The 10,234-nt window shown below is 48.5% G+C and overlaps 1 protein-coding gene across 3 annotated transcripts in view; it reads left to right on the top strand.

Moving 5' to 3' along the window:
• The first annotated feature begins 356 nt into the window (after window positions 1-356).
• LOC118777409 (ras and Rab interactor 2-like) overlaps window positions 357-10,234 on the top strand; it is a 32,776-nt gene continuing 22,898 nt past the window's right edge. The window contains exons 1-2 of one of the 3 annotated variants that reach the window (XM_036528286.1): window positions 357-532; window positions 6,676-6,776. In XM_036528286.1, coding sequence (XP_036384179.1) covers window positions 473-532; window positions 6,676-6,776 — 161 coding nt within the window. In that variant the 5' untranslated portion in view covers window positions 357-472. Of the gene's footprint in view, window positions 533-6,492; window positions 6,543-6,675; window positions 6,777-10,234 lie in introns of those variants that run through there. The other 2 variants (XM_036528277.1, XM_036528267.1) reach the window with 2 other exon arrangements.

Genomic DNA, 10,234 nt, shown 5'->3' with positions numbered 1-10,234 from the left:
CCTGTTAATGGCACTGATAGATGTTTATTACAAATACAGCTTTGTTCTGTAAGGCTCCTCGTACTCACTGAGCTCTACCCGCAGTGGCAAGATCAACAGGCTTGTTTAAGCAAGCGCTGGTCGCTTGGCCGATAGGGGAGGGAGGGTACGCTCTGAGGGGAGGGGAGGGGAGGGGGCGGAGACCGAGGGGCTGGAAGCGTGGGCCTTGTTGCCGGAAAAAAAAGAAGCAACACGAGACGAGGTGGGCGGAGACTGGGGGAGAAGAGAGAGACGGAGAAGGAGCGCAGCGAGGAAAGGTTTGCTGGCAGAGCGGCCGGTGTTGGTTCTCTGACCGGTCCCTGTGGCGAGTGATGGAATTTCCTGCCGCCGGGCCGCAGCTGAAGTGCCTGTCTGTGACTCGCAGGACTCTGGCTGCCCGCAGCCCCCTCGCAGACGCAGACGCAGACGCAGACGCAGCCGAGGGGAGCAGACGATGGCCACCGGTGCTCTGGTCGAACCTGGCAGGCTGGACAGGAGCGGCAGCTTCTTCAAGGTAAGGGGGGGTGGGGGGGGGGGCGGTGTTTCCTGTCTGTCTAATTGCCTGCCTGCCTCCTGTTGCTTGGTCCGTGTTTACAGGCTGTGTTTCACTCATCTGTTCGAAGGGAGAGAGCGTGACCGAGAATGCAGGAGACTCTCAGCACAGAGCAAACACACCCACACACACACACTCACACACATGCACACATAAACACACGCACTCACACACTCACGCACATGCACACATAAACACACCCACACACACACACTCACACACATGCACACATAAACACACGCACTCACACACTCACGCACATGCACACATAAACACACCCACACACACACACTCACACACATGCACACATAAACACACGCACTCACACACTCACGCACATGCACACATAAACACACCCACACACACACACTCGCGCACATGCACACATAAACACACATGCACGCATACGGTTGTGCACAAGAGGAAGGAAAAAGTGAGCAGCTGTTTTGGTCAGCGCTTTCAGAGTGATCGCAAGTGTCAGATGTCGTCTGCTCGCCTCGTTACTTTGAGTGATATTCTTTTAATTATGGGGAACATTATCTATTTATAGATGGAGAGTGAGCAGAGTACTTGGTGTCCCTTTTTGCCTGCAGCTGTATCCTCGATTAAGGGACTAGTTCTTTTGCCTTACTTTTCCTCCGAAAAAGTGCCCTTAAACAAAACAAAAGTCGCCTCCTCAAAAAAAAATAAAAAGCCCTCCTCTGTAACAGCTGGGTTAGGAGTCACTGTCAGGCTGGTAATTGATTCATCTCAGTCCAGTCTCTTCCCTGCACTGTTCCCCGCCGTGAGGGTAGTGTTGGACTCACTGTGTTGTAAAGCGCAGCCGCGTGATTTATTTACTTTTTCGGGGGGGTGGGGTGGGGTGGGGTGGTGTTTTCCCTCCCGCGTGGTTGTGTTTGAGTGTGTCAGCGCAGCGGCAGACGCCTGGGGCCGTTTCACACAGGGTCGCGTTCAATTGTTCCGACCCCGCGCTTATCCAGAGTTCAGGCCACTTCCTGCCGCAGCAGGCTGGAGTTCGCACGTCAGACTGTGAGTGATGCCACAGAAACAGACAAATGCAAGAGTGCCATCGTTCCAAAGCAGCAATCGCTTCCATCCCCTTTTTTGGTAAATGAGTTTATTTGATCGTTCCCTCATTGCAAATTCACTTCATGCTCCGTACAGAGAGGAGCTTCGCTCCCAAGCGGTCCTCGCTCTCTTTTCTCATGCATATGTGCTGAAATACATATCAGCCTCTGGGGCTTTGTTCGGTATTGTCTTACGTTTTGGCGATACAGTGGGAGCATTCTGCCAGCATATTTACAGCAAATGTAATGGAGCTCATTTTGAGCACGCTCAGAGCTGGTCAGGACCGTCACAATAAATCTTGAAGGAGGAGTTACAGGCAAAGCCACTGCTAGGGGAGCTTGAGTCTCCTCATGGAGGCATAAATTAAAGCCGTTAAAATGCTGCTTTCTAGTGGAGTGCCGTGTAATTACTGAGCTGGCCCGGCAATGTGTGGACCTCCACATCTAACTCAGCACAACAGGAAGTGATGTGGTGCCAAAATTGTGGGCTAGAACTGGAGACTCCGCTAAGACCCATAAAAGACCGTCAGCATGACTACGTGTGGCCTGGATGACACTCTGGCAGACTGACGGAGCATGTTTATGTAGTAAAGATGCTGAGGGGAAATGAGTGTGTTCAAACGCCTCCACTGCTCATAGCTGTGAAATGCAGGGGTAAGCAGATTCTGCTGCTTATTTATTTATTCATTTACCCCAAAGGGTTTTGTTTTTTTTTCCTCCACCAGCATGAGTAACTCCCAGCTAATTAGTTACAAATGCAGCAGCGGCAGTCGTCACATGGTGAATCTGGGAACTGTAATCTTGAACCTCCGTCAATCAAAAATGACCGCTGCCACAAAGTGTCCTGCATAATCACACTGCATTTCGTAGTTAGGTCAAAGGTTACCAAGGTGAGCAGTCAAAGGCGTCCCAGGGTGAGTGGTCTCATGTCCAGGCTGCGCTCGGTTAGAGTGGGGTCAGGTCATGGACTGCTCATGGTGTCATGTGATCTTAGGTGGGGGGAGGCAGCCTGTGGAGAAGACCCTGTGACCCGTATGCATCACTCATAGCCTTTAGACTCGGCAGCTGGAAGCTGCAGAGGCCTTGTGATGAACACAGCTGTCCCTGACCCCAGTCTTGATGAGGGTGTCATGTCCCTGATGGTGTCACATCTCAGGGTTAATCTTCTTAGGAAAAAAAGGTGAAATCATTGACCAACTAAACCGTGGACTAACTGAAGGATGAATCGGATGCAAGGATCGGCCGTCAGAGAGGCGGAAGGGCATAAAGATGCGAAATTTAGACAGACATTAGCGCAAGTAGACAAAGAACGTGATTGATCGGCGGACACAGCCAGGGTGCTGAAGCTTTCCTGTGTTAGTGTGGACAGTGTCAGTGTTGGTTTGTGTCTCTCTCTTTCTCTGGTTCTCTCTCTCCCTCTCCCACTCAGCCGAGGCCCAGTGAAAGCAGCCTCTGTGTGTGAACACATACTTTCCTGTTGACCGCAGTCCTTTCATTACGTCCATGCAGAGAGACGCTTACCTCTCCTCTCATTAAACTCCAGCATTAGTGACAGAGCTTTTTTGGAACCATTCTTCTTCCTCAGAGATGGTGGGCTTGGGAGAGTTTTTTTTTTTTTTTTTTGTGGCGTGCCAGTTGATGTGGGCGTCAGAATCTCCGTATAAAAATCATTAGGGGGAGAAAAGGGGCCCGTGTTTATTTTGCCATCTGCCATCATTCTGGGCCCGCCGCCCAGAGCGGACCATGAGACACCCTCAAAATGAACGTGATTATTTACTTTCATCTTGTCTCCCTCTCACCCTCTCTCTCTCTCTCTCTCTCTCTCTCTCTCTCTCTCTCTCTCTCCACTCCCTCCATCAGAGCCACTTACCATAGTCACACAGGACACTTGTTCTGTCCGGCTGCGTCGTGTGGCAGCGCGGTAGTCCAGCTCCACCCTGTGGCCGCGCGGGGCCGGTGCGAGCTTGGCGGCACACGCTGTGATCTTGGAAAATAACTTCTAAGAAGTGGCATTCCCATCCTGTTTTTCCTCTTCAGGCATTGCGTAACCGCGCTGCAGACGGTGACGGCTGCCACAAGACATGCACACATTTCCTGCTGGCTGAGTCGTAACGATGAGAAGCTCTTACAGCGGGGCTGGCTTTGCTGCCCCGGGAGCGGCACGGAAGCTGCGAACCTTTCTGAGCGCGCTTAACACGTGCCGGATCGTCTCGGCGAACTCGTTGACTTGCTCGAAGGTCGCGACTCGATAGTTGAGCGGAAGCATCGACAGGACCTCTGCGTCTCGCGAGCCGAATGGGGAATAATTGGGAGAGTAGAGTACTGACAGAAGCCCGGCTTTGCTGTGTGGCGGTGTGGCGCGGTTTTGTTGCCGCTTGGTGCTGGCTGGTTTTCTTGGCAGCGTGCGGCAGACGGCTGCAGGGGGTCAGGGTCTGCTGGGTAATGACGCTTCGCTGAGGTGAGGTTAGGTAGATAAAAGCCTGAGAGAGAGAGAGGGAGAGAAGGGACAGAGAGACAGAGCGAGCTGGCGCTGGCTCAGGGGAAGACCGGGACTCAGGTCAGAGGGGATGTTGTTGTCTGGGGAGCAAGTCTGTGGTCGCATTTGTTCCAGTGAACTCCTCCTCTGACTTTTGCTTAGTTCCAGGAAAAAAAACAAAACATTTAAAGAAGTAACTTCTGCCGCTTACAGAAGTTTCTTGGACCTGACTGGACCCCTGTGCTAACTGCTCAGCCCTAGTATGGCTGACATAGGTGGCTAACGCTTTGCAGACGTGAAAACACCCCACAGTGTGGACTCATTTAGTTTCCTGGGTAGCAGTGTAGCATGAGTAGGCATAAGTAGGGCTATAGCGCCCTTGGGCAAGGTACTGAAACTGAATAGCTTCAGTCAGTATTCCCAAAATCCAAGTTGATGACAAGTATTTAACTGTGTAAGCCGCCGCTTTGGATGGGAGGGTCTGCTGAGCGAATGATGTAATGTTATAATTTACTTGAGTGCTGAGGCATCTTCTTTTGTCCCTGTGGGTGAGTTATGTGCTGCATAGTTCTGGCTCTCATTGTGTGTGAATAGGAGCCCGTTCCTGCAGTCTGCCTGCTGGCTGAAGCACTCCGCAGCACTCCCTGTTGTGTGAATACAAGACTGTACACAGGAAGGTGGAGTGGGGCCAAAAATGAGCAGGTATTTGCTGTGTTGAAGGGCGCCATCTGCTGGACATTGTGCTTCACTGCAGCTTTGTCTATATGGAGGGAGGTCAGGAGAGATCCTGCCTGGATCAGCTTAGAGCAAGCACCGCCCCATTTGCTCATGCTTGTAACGTGACCCAGACGCTGATTATTGTGAGTGGAGAGGAACGGACGGTCAAATATAAGTAAGCCAATTCCTGCGCTCGAACGCCCACTGATACGTATACTGCACCCGCTGTGGAGTCCCCTTGTCTGGCCTTGTCGGGTGTCAACCTCATCACACACATCTGAGCCAATTAGCATTGCTGATAGGGTGTAATAGTTCACACAATGGCACGTCAAACGCAACAGGGCTGATCCTTTCATTATGTTACGAGCGCTCCCGTGGCAAGTTATCCAATTATCCAATTAGCGGAGAGCAGACAGCTTAGCTCTGCGTGTGTGCGTGCGTGCGTGTGTGCGCGTGTGTGTGTGCGTGTGCAAAACTGCTGTGTTTACTGGATTACTCCTGTGATGTATCCAGCTACAAACCGCGCCGTTCAAACCGTGTTTGTTTGTGGTAGCGCCGCTCTGATCGCTCGGTACACAACTGCAAATGCGCTCTCTGTGAAGGCTCACATGCACTTGTTGGTAATGCTGAGAAATCTGAGCCATCTGGGTGCAGAATGTTCGGAAGCTAATGAGCCTCTCTCTTATTCACTAGAAAGGCTTAACCGGGTCTGTCTCTCATGCGTGTTTGCGCAGTTATGGAGATTTATGTGTTCTGTCTCACGGCTTAGTGGAGGATGGTCTCTATTTTCTCTTACCACATGCTTTTGAAAAGGGTTCATTGAGTTCACAATGGGAAGGTTGTGGCTCAAGTGTTAGGCTGATGGCTCAATACGACGTCTCGGACACCACCCTCACAGTTTGTGAATATGGGCTTCTAAGACACATTGGCATGTCGTTGACTAATGATAATGAGTATGACTTATAATCTGGCTTTTTAATGTCACAAAGCATGTGTATTCAGTTGGTTCTCTTTTATTAGACGTAACTCCGCTCTCAGCAACTGCCGCCAATGTCTGTTCCTGCTGTTCATCATATTTATTGAATGCTTTAGAAGGGGATCATCTGATTATTGGGATTTAACTGTATCTGTCCAGGCATTTGGGGAGAAGAATTGCTGAGGCAGAGATAATATTTGGCTCATGTTTGTTGTCATCTGAACTTTACCAAGGAGAATTTGTGCCGGTGCAGGGATGATCATGGGGTTTGCAGTTGTGCGTTACCTCTTAAACTTGGGGATCAGGACTCAGAGTTGGAGTTGTGTGTTGTGTGAAAGTGGAGTCCGCTGGAATTGAAGTCTACTGGAGTTTGTTGAGGCATGCTATAGTCTGCCGGAGTTCTCTGGAGTCCCCTGGAGTCCCCGGGAGTCCATTGGAATCCGGCTGAGTCAGTTAGAGTCTGCTGGAGCCTACTGAAGTCTGCTGGGGTCCGCCGTCTGCAGAATCTCTGCACGAGGATGACATGTCCCTCTACGCGCGCAGCCATGTCCGTAGCTTTTCTCTTTCCTCTCTTGCCTCAGGCCTTTCCTGCAAATGGGAGGTGGTCCCTGCGGATGGCGGGGAGGGGAGGGGGGGGGGGGGGCTGGCGCAGGAAGGTGACTAACAGTTTCCTCAGCTCCTGAATCTTACCGGATGTGCGGATGCATGCCTGTATTTGTGTTCGCGTGTGTCCACGTACGTGCCCGCGCTCGCGGGGGGGGGGGTTTCTCGCCCCGGCCCCCGCCTTTTCCTCCCGCGCTGATGTTTCCGCGACTCTGGTCCTCACTCCCGCTGTTTCTCTTTCTGTCTCTGTCTCTCTGTCCCGAAGCTGATTGACACGTTCGCCCTGGAGATCGGGGAGCTGAAGCAGGAGATGGTGCAGACGGCCATGCCCGCGGAGAGAGACCCAGAGGCGGTGGGCCTACAGGGGTAAGTGCAGCTCCTCTCCCCCCTCTCCCGGCCACTCCGCTGACCACTCTCATCTCACTGCCGCTGTAGCGTCAGACTCTCGCTCTTCCCTCACAATGTAGTCACATTTCCATTTTATTTTATCTTCCCAGCACTGGGTCAGTGGGGCTGGAGCACTTTCTTAGGTGAGGAGCAGACAGGGGTCTTTGCTTTTCCCATTAAGACAATGATTTGTAATGGATGTCAATGTGTGAATTGAACTAAGAGTCGCTAAGATGGCGCAGCATTTGTTCAAGCTTTAAATGGAGGCATGTTCCTTCTCTTGTTAGTCTCAAAGTCAGCCACCCACAGATGTGCTGTTATTATAGGTTAGTCATTCCACGTTGGTTTGGTTGTTTTTTTCACTGATGGTCCATGTGCTGTAAAGGTAGCTGAAAGGGGAGTCCGCTTAGTCATAACATTTGTCATGCTGGAATCCCCATGGAACAGTTCTTAATGAGGTCGGAATGTTTTTACCCCTGAGGGAATGTTCCAGCAACACAGTAAAAGTGTTTTCAAACGGAATGTTGGGGGTATTTTGGGTTCCTTTTCATTCTTTTCTGGGTCTCCTGCTCCTGCTCGCATACGCTTTGCTGTGTCTCTTGAAGAGTCAGAAGAGTGTTAAGAAAGGGGAGTCTGTCTGGTGTCTGTGCCTCTGAGTCAAAACAGTTGTAAGGCACTACAAAGCCACAGACACTCGTATGGGCAAAAGATTGAGGAAAAGAAAAGAGTGAATGACAAGATATTTTGACCTTATAGCCTGTTTCACAGACAAGGATTAAACTTAGCTGTAGGCTAAGACATTTTGATGGATATTTCCACTTCATAGTCTAGGACTAGGCTTTGTCAGTGAAACTAGCCCTATGGCACCTGGTATTTACACAGGCTTGCCGCCAAAAAAGTGTGTTTTGGGTCTGCCGCAGATTACAAACACTGTCCTTTAAGTGATCTTAGTGTGGGCCCCTCATCCTTATCACACAAATGATGATGGGGTGTTAACGCGGTTGCGATCAGGCTGTAAACCACGTTTTGTGTGAAAGCAGTGCCCCGCTTCCTCTCTCAAGAAATCAGCAGTCATGGAAGGGACCGGTCACAATTCGCTTCACAGCAAATGTGCGTATGTGAATAGGATTTTGGAGGGAAATTTCTGGAAATGCAGTGCCTAACTTCAGACTGTAAAGTATGTGACATACCAGTGTTGGTTTACTGTCCACCACAACCCCACTCAGAACTCTCCGCATGCTTGACTGTAAGGTGTGTTGGTGTTTGTGTGTGCGTGTATGTGTTCGTGTAGCGTGTTTACATAAATGAAACCCTTTTCCCACAATTACAACGGCTTTACTCTTATGCTCTTGATTTGACAGACCTGCCAAGTATTTTCTTCCTTAAAAAAGAACTACATTATAGTACTCTCACATCAATACACACAACCACCCACCTCAACTCATACATCTCCCAAAATCAAGGAGAAGGGGGAACACATTGTCATCCCCCTCCCCCATCCCCCCATATGATATCATTTGTACATAACTTTCATTGTGCTGAAATTTATATTTTCCATCATTTGGAAGCTCTGCGGATATGCGCAGTGTAACTGCCAGCAAAGCAGTTTTCTAATTAGGATATGAGTTGATTAGAATCTGGGCAGGGTGGAGAGTGGGGGCTGGTAGGACCACATGTCCCTGTCTGTAGCTGAGCGGCCCGGATGTCGATGAGAGTGGAGACAGTACACTGTGTTTTGGTGTCCATGAGTCAGAGCCTTTGTCCCCCTGGGGATTCTTTGTTTGTTTATAACATTTCCTTTCAGGAACATGAAATTCCCTACTTTTCTCAAACATCTAAACTCTTGAAGAAATTTAAACAACTAAAATCCTTGAAGCTTGGCAAGCAGAATTTTAACATTCTCGCTGTATGTTCATGTTTTACCATTTGGTCGTTTTAGCCAAGCGTAGAGGAGATGTGAAAACAATGCTGTGTAATGTTAACGTGATCATTTTAAGATGTGATCTGCTTGCTAGATTTACAAGCAGTTCTTTCTCTATCCCTTGTAGAGGGACATACCCCAATTCTGAAGTACATGTTACATTACATTATTGGCATTTTAGCAGATGCTCTTATCCAGAGTAACTTACATAAGTTATTTTTTTAACAATGTTATCCATTTATGCAGCTAGATATTTACTGAGGCAATTGTGGGTTAAGTACCTTGCCCAAGAGTACAGCAGCAGCAGTGTCCCATTAGGGATTCAAACCGGCAACCTTTCAGTTACGAGTCCTGCTCCTTAACCTCCATGCTACACTGCCGCCCTCATATTTAGCAGATGCTCTTATCCAGAACGACTTACATCGGTCACAGTTTTGCCCTTCTAGCACAGTTTTATCTGTACTAGAAGGGCTCAGATGCAGCTATCTCCATTAGACTAACATGAAGCTGCAAATTAAGCCCTGTTCACAGTGGGGGAATATGCCATTATGACATCAGCTCTGAGGCGTTTTCAGTTTTGGGAGTTAATCTGTCATATCAGCACAACGCAGACCTAAATTATGCCCTCTCTACCATCCCAATGTGAATTGCGGTCTTAAACACTTAAACACTTACAGTGTTTAGTTTGGCGTATGTTAAAATAGGTTCAAAAGACAATATATACTACATAGTTTCATATATCTATCCTGTACTTCCTATTGTCAACTGAGGCTGTGGGAGAAATTACCCTGGGGCCAGTATTTCTGCAATATCTGGCACTCAGGCAGACATGCACAACTGCAGTATAGATCATTGGCCAGACTGGAGAGTTTCTCTTCCTCACAAATTCTCTCCTTCCTCATAACCCAGAGGTTCGAAATGTCCCTCTCCTCTACTCCTCTATGTCCCACTCGCAGCTGATAACAAATACGGCTTCCATTAAACTCAGCCAAAGTTCTCAGATGCAGCGTATTGCAAGTACAGAGATGAGCAGCATGTTGATCCCCAACGAGCAATATCGCATGTGAAGGAGCGACAATAATATTTAAACAGACTTCCAATGTAAATAGGGACATGCCGTCTTAACTGCCATTACAAAATCTGTGTACAGAAAATACTGGTTTTCATTTAAGCACGCTATCTGGCAGGGTTCCTTTTTCACCTTCACAATGTGAAAATGGCTTCAGGACTCATGATAGCCATGATATGTTACATATGTGTACTTATGATAATGACATCACCACAAAAGGCCTTTAGAAATATTTTACTATTGATAAAAGTAGTTTTAATTTTGCTTTTTAATTGTGCTGTTCATACTATATGAGTATCTTTTACTGTGATTGAATATCTACATCATGCCTGCAAAGTTTAAATGAAATAAGATGAATAAAATTAAATAACTTGAAGCAATTTTTTCCATTCCCGAAAATTTGATGTATCAGTAACGTCTATCGAAATGAAGCAGACATGGGACACT

Source organism: Megalops cyprinoides, chromosome 1 (genome assembly GCF_013368585.1).
Source record: "Megalops cyprinoides isolate fMegCyp1 chromosome 1, fMegCyp1.pri, whole genome shotgun sequence".
Classification (NCBI taxonomy): Eukaryota; Metazoa; Chordata; class Actinopteri; order Elopiformes; family Megalopidae; genus Megalops; species Megalops cyprinoides.
The sequence above is the reverse complement of the archived record's forward strand: the minus strand, read 5'-3'. Positions and strand labels throughout refer to the sequence as shown.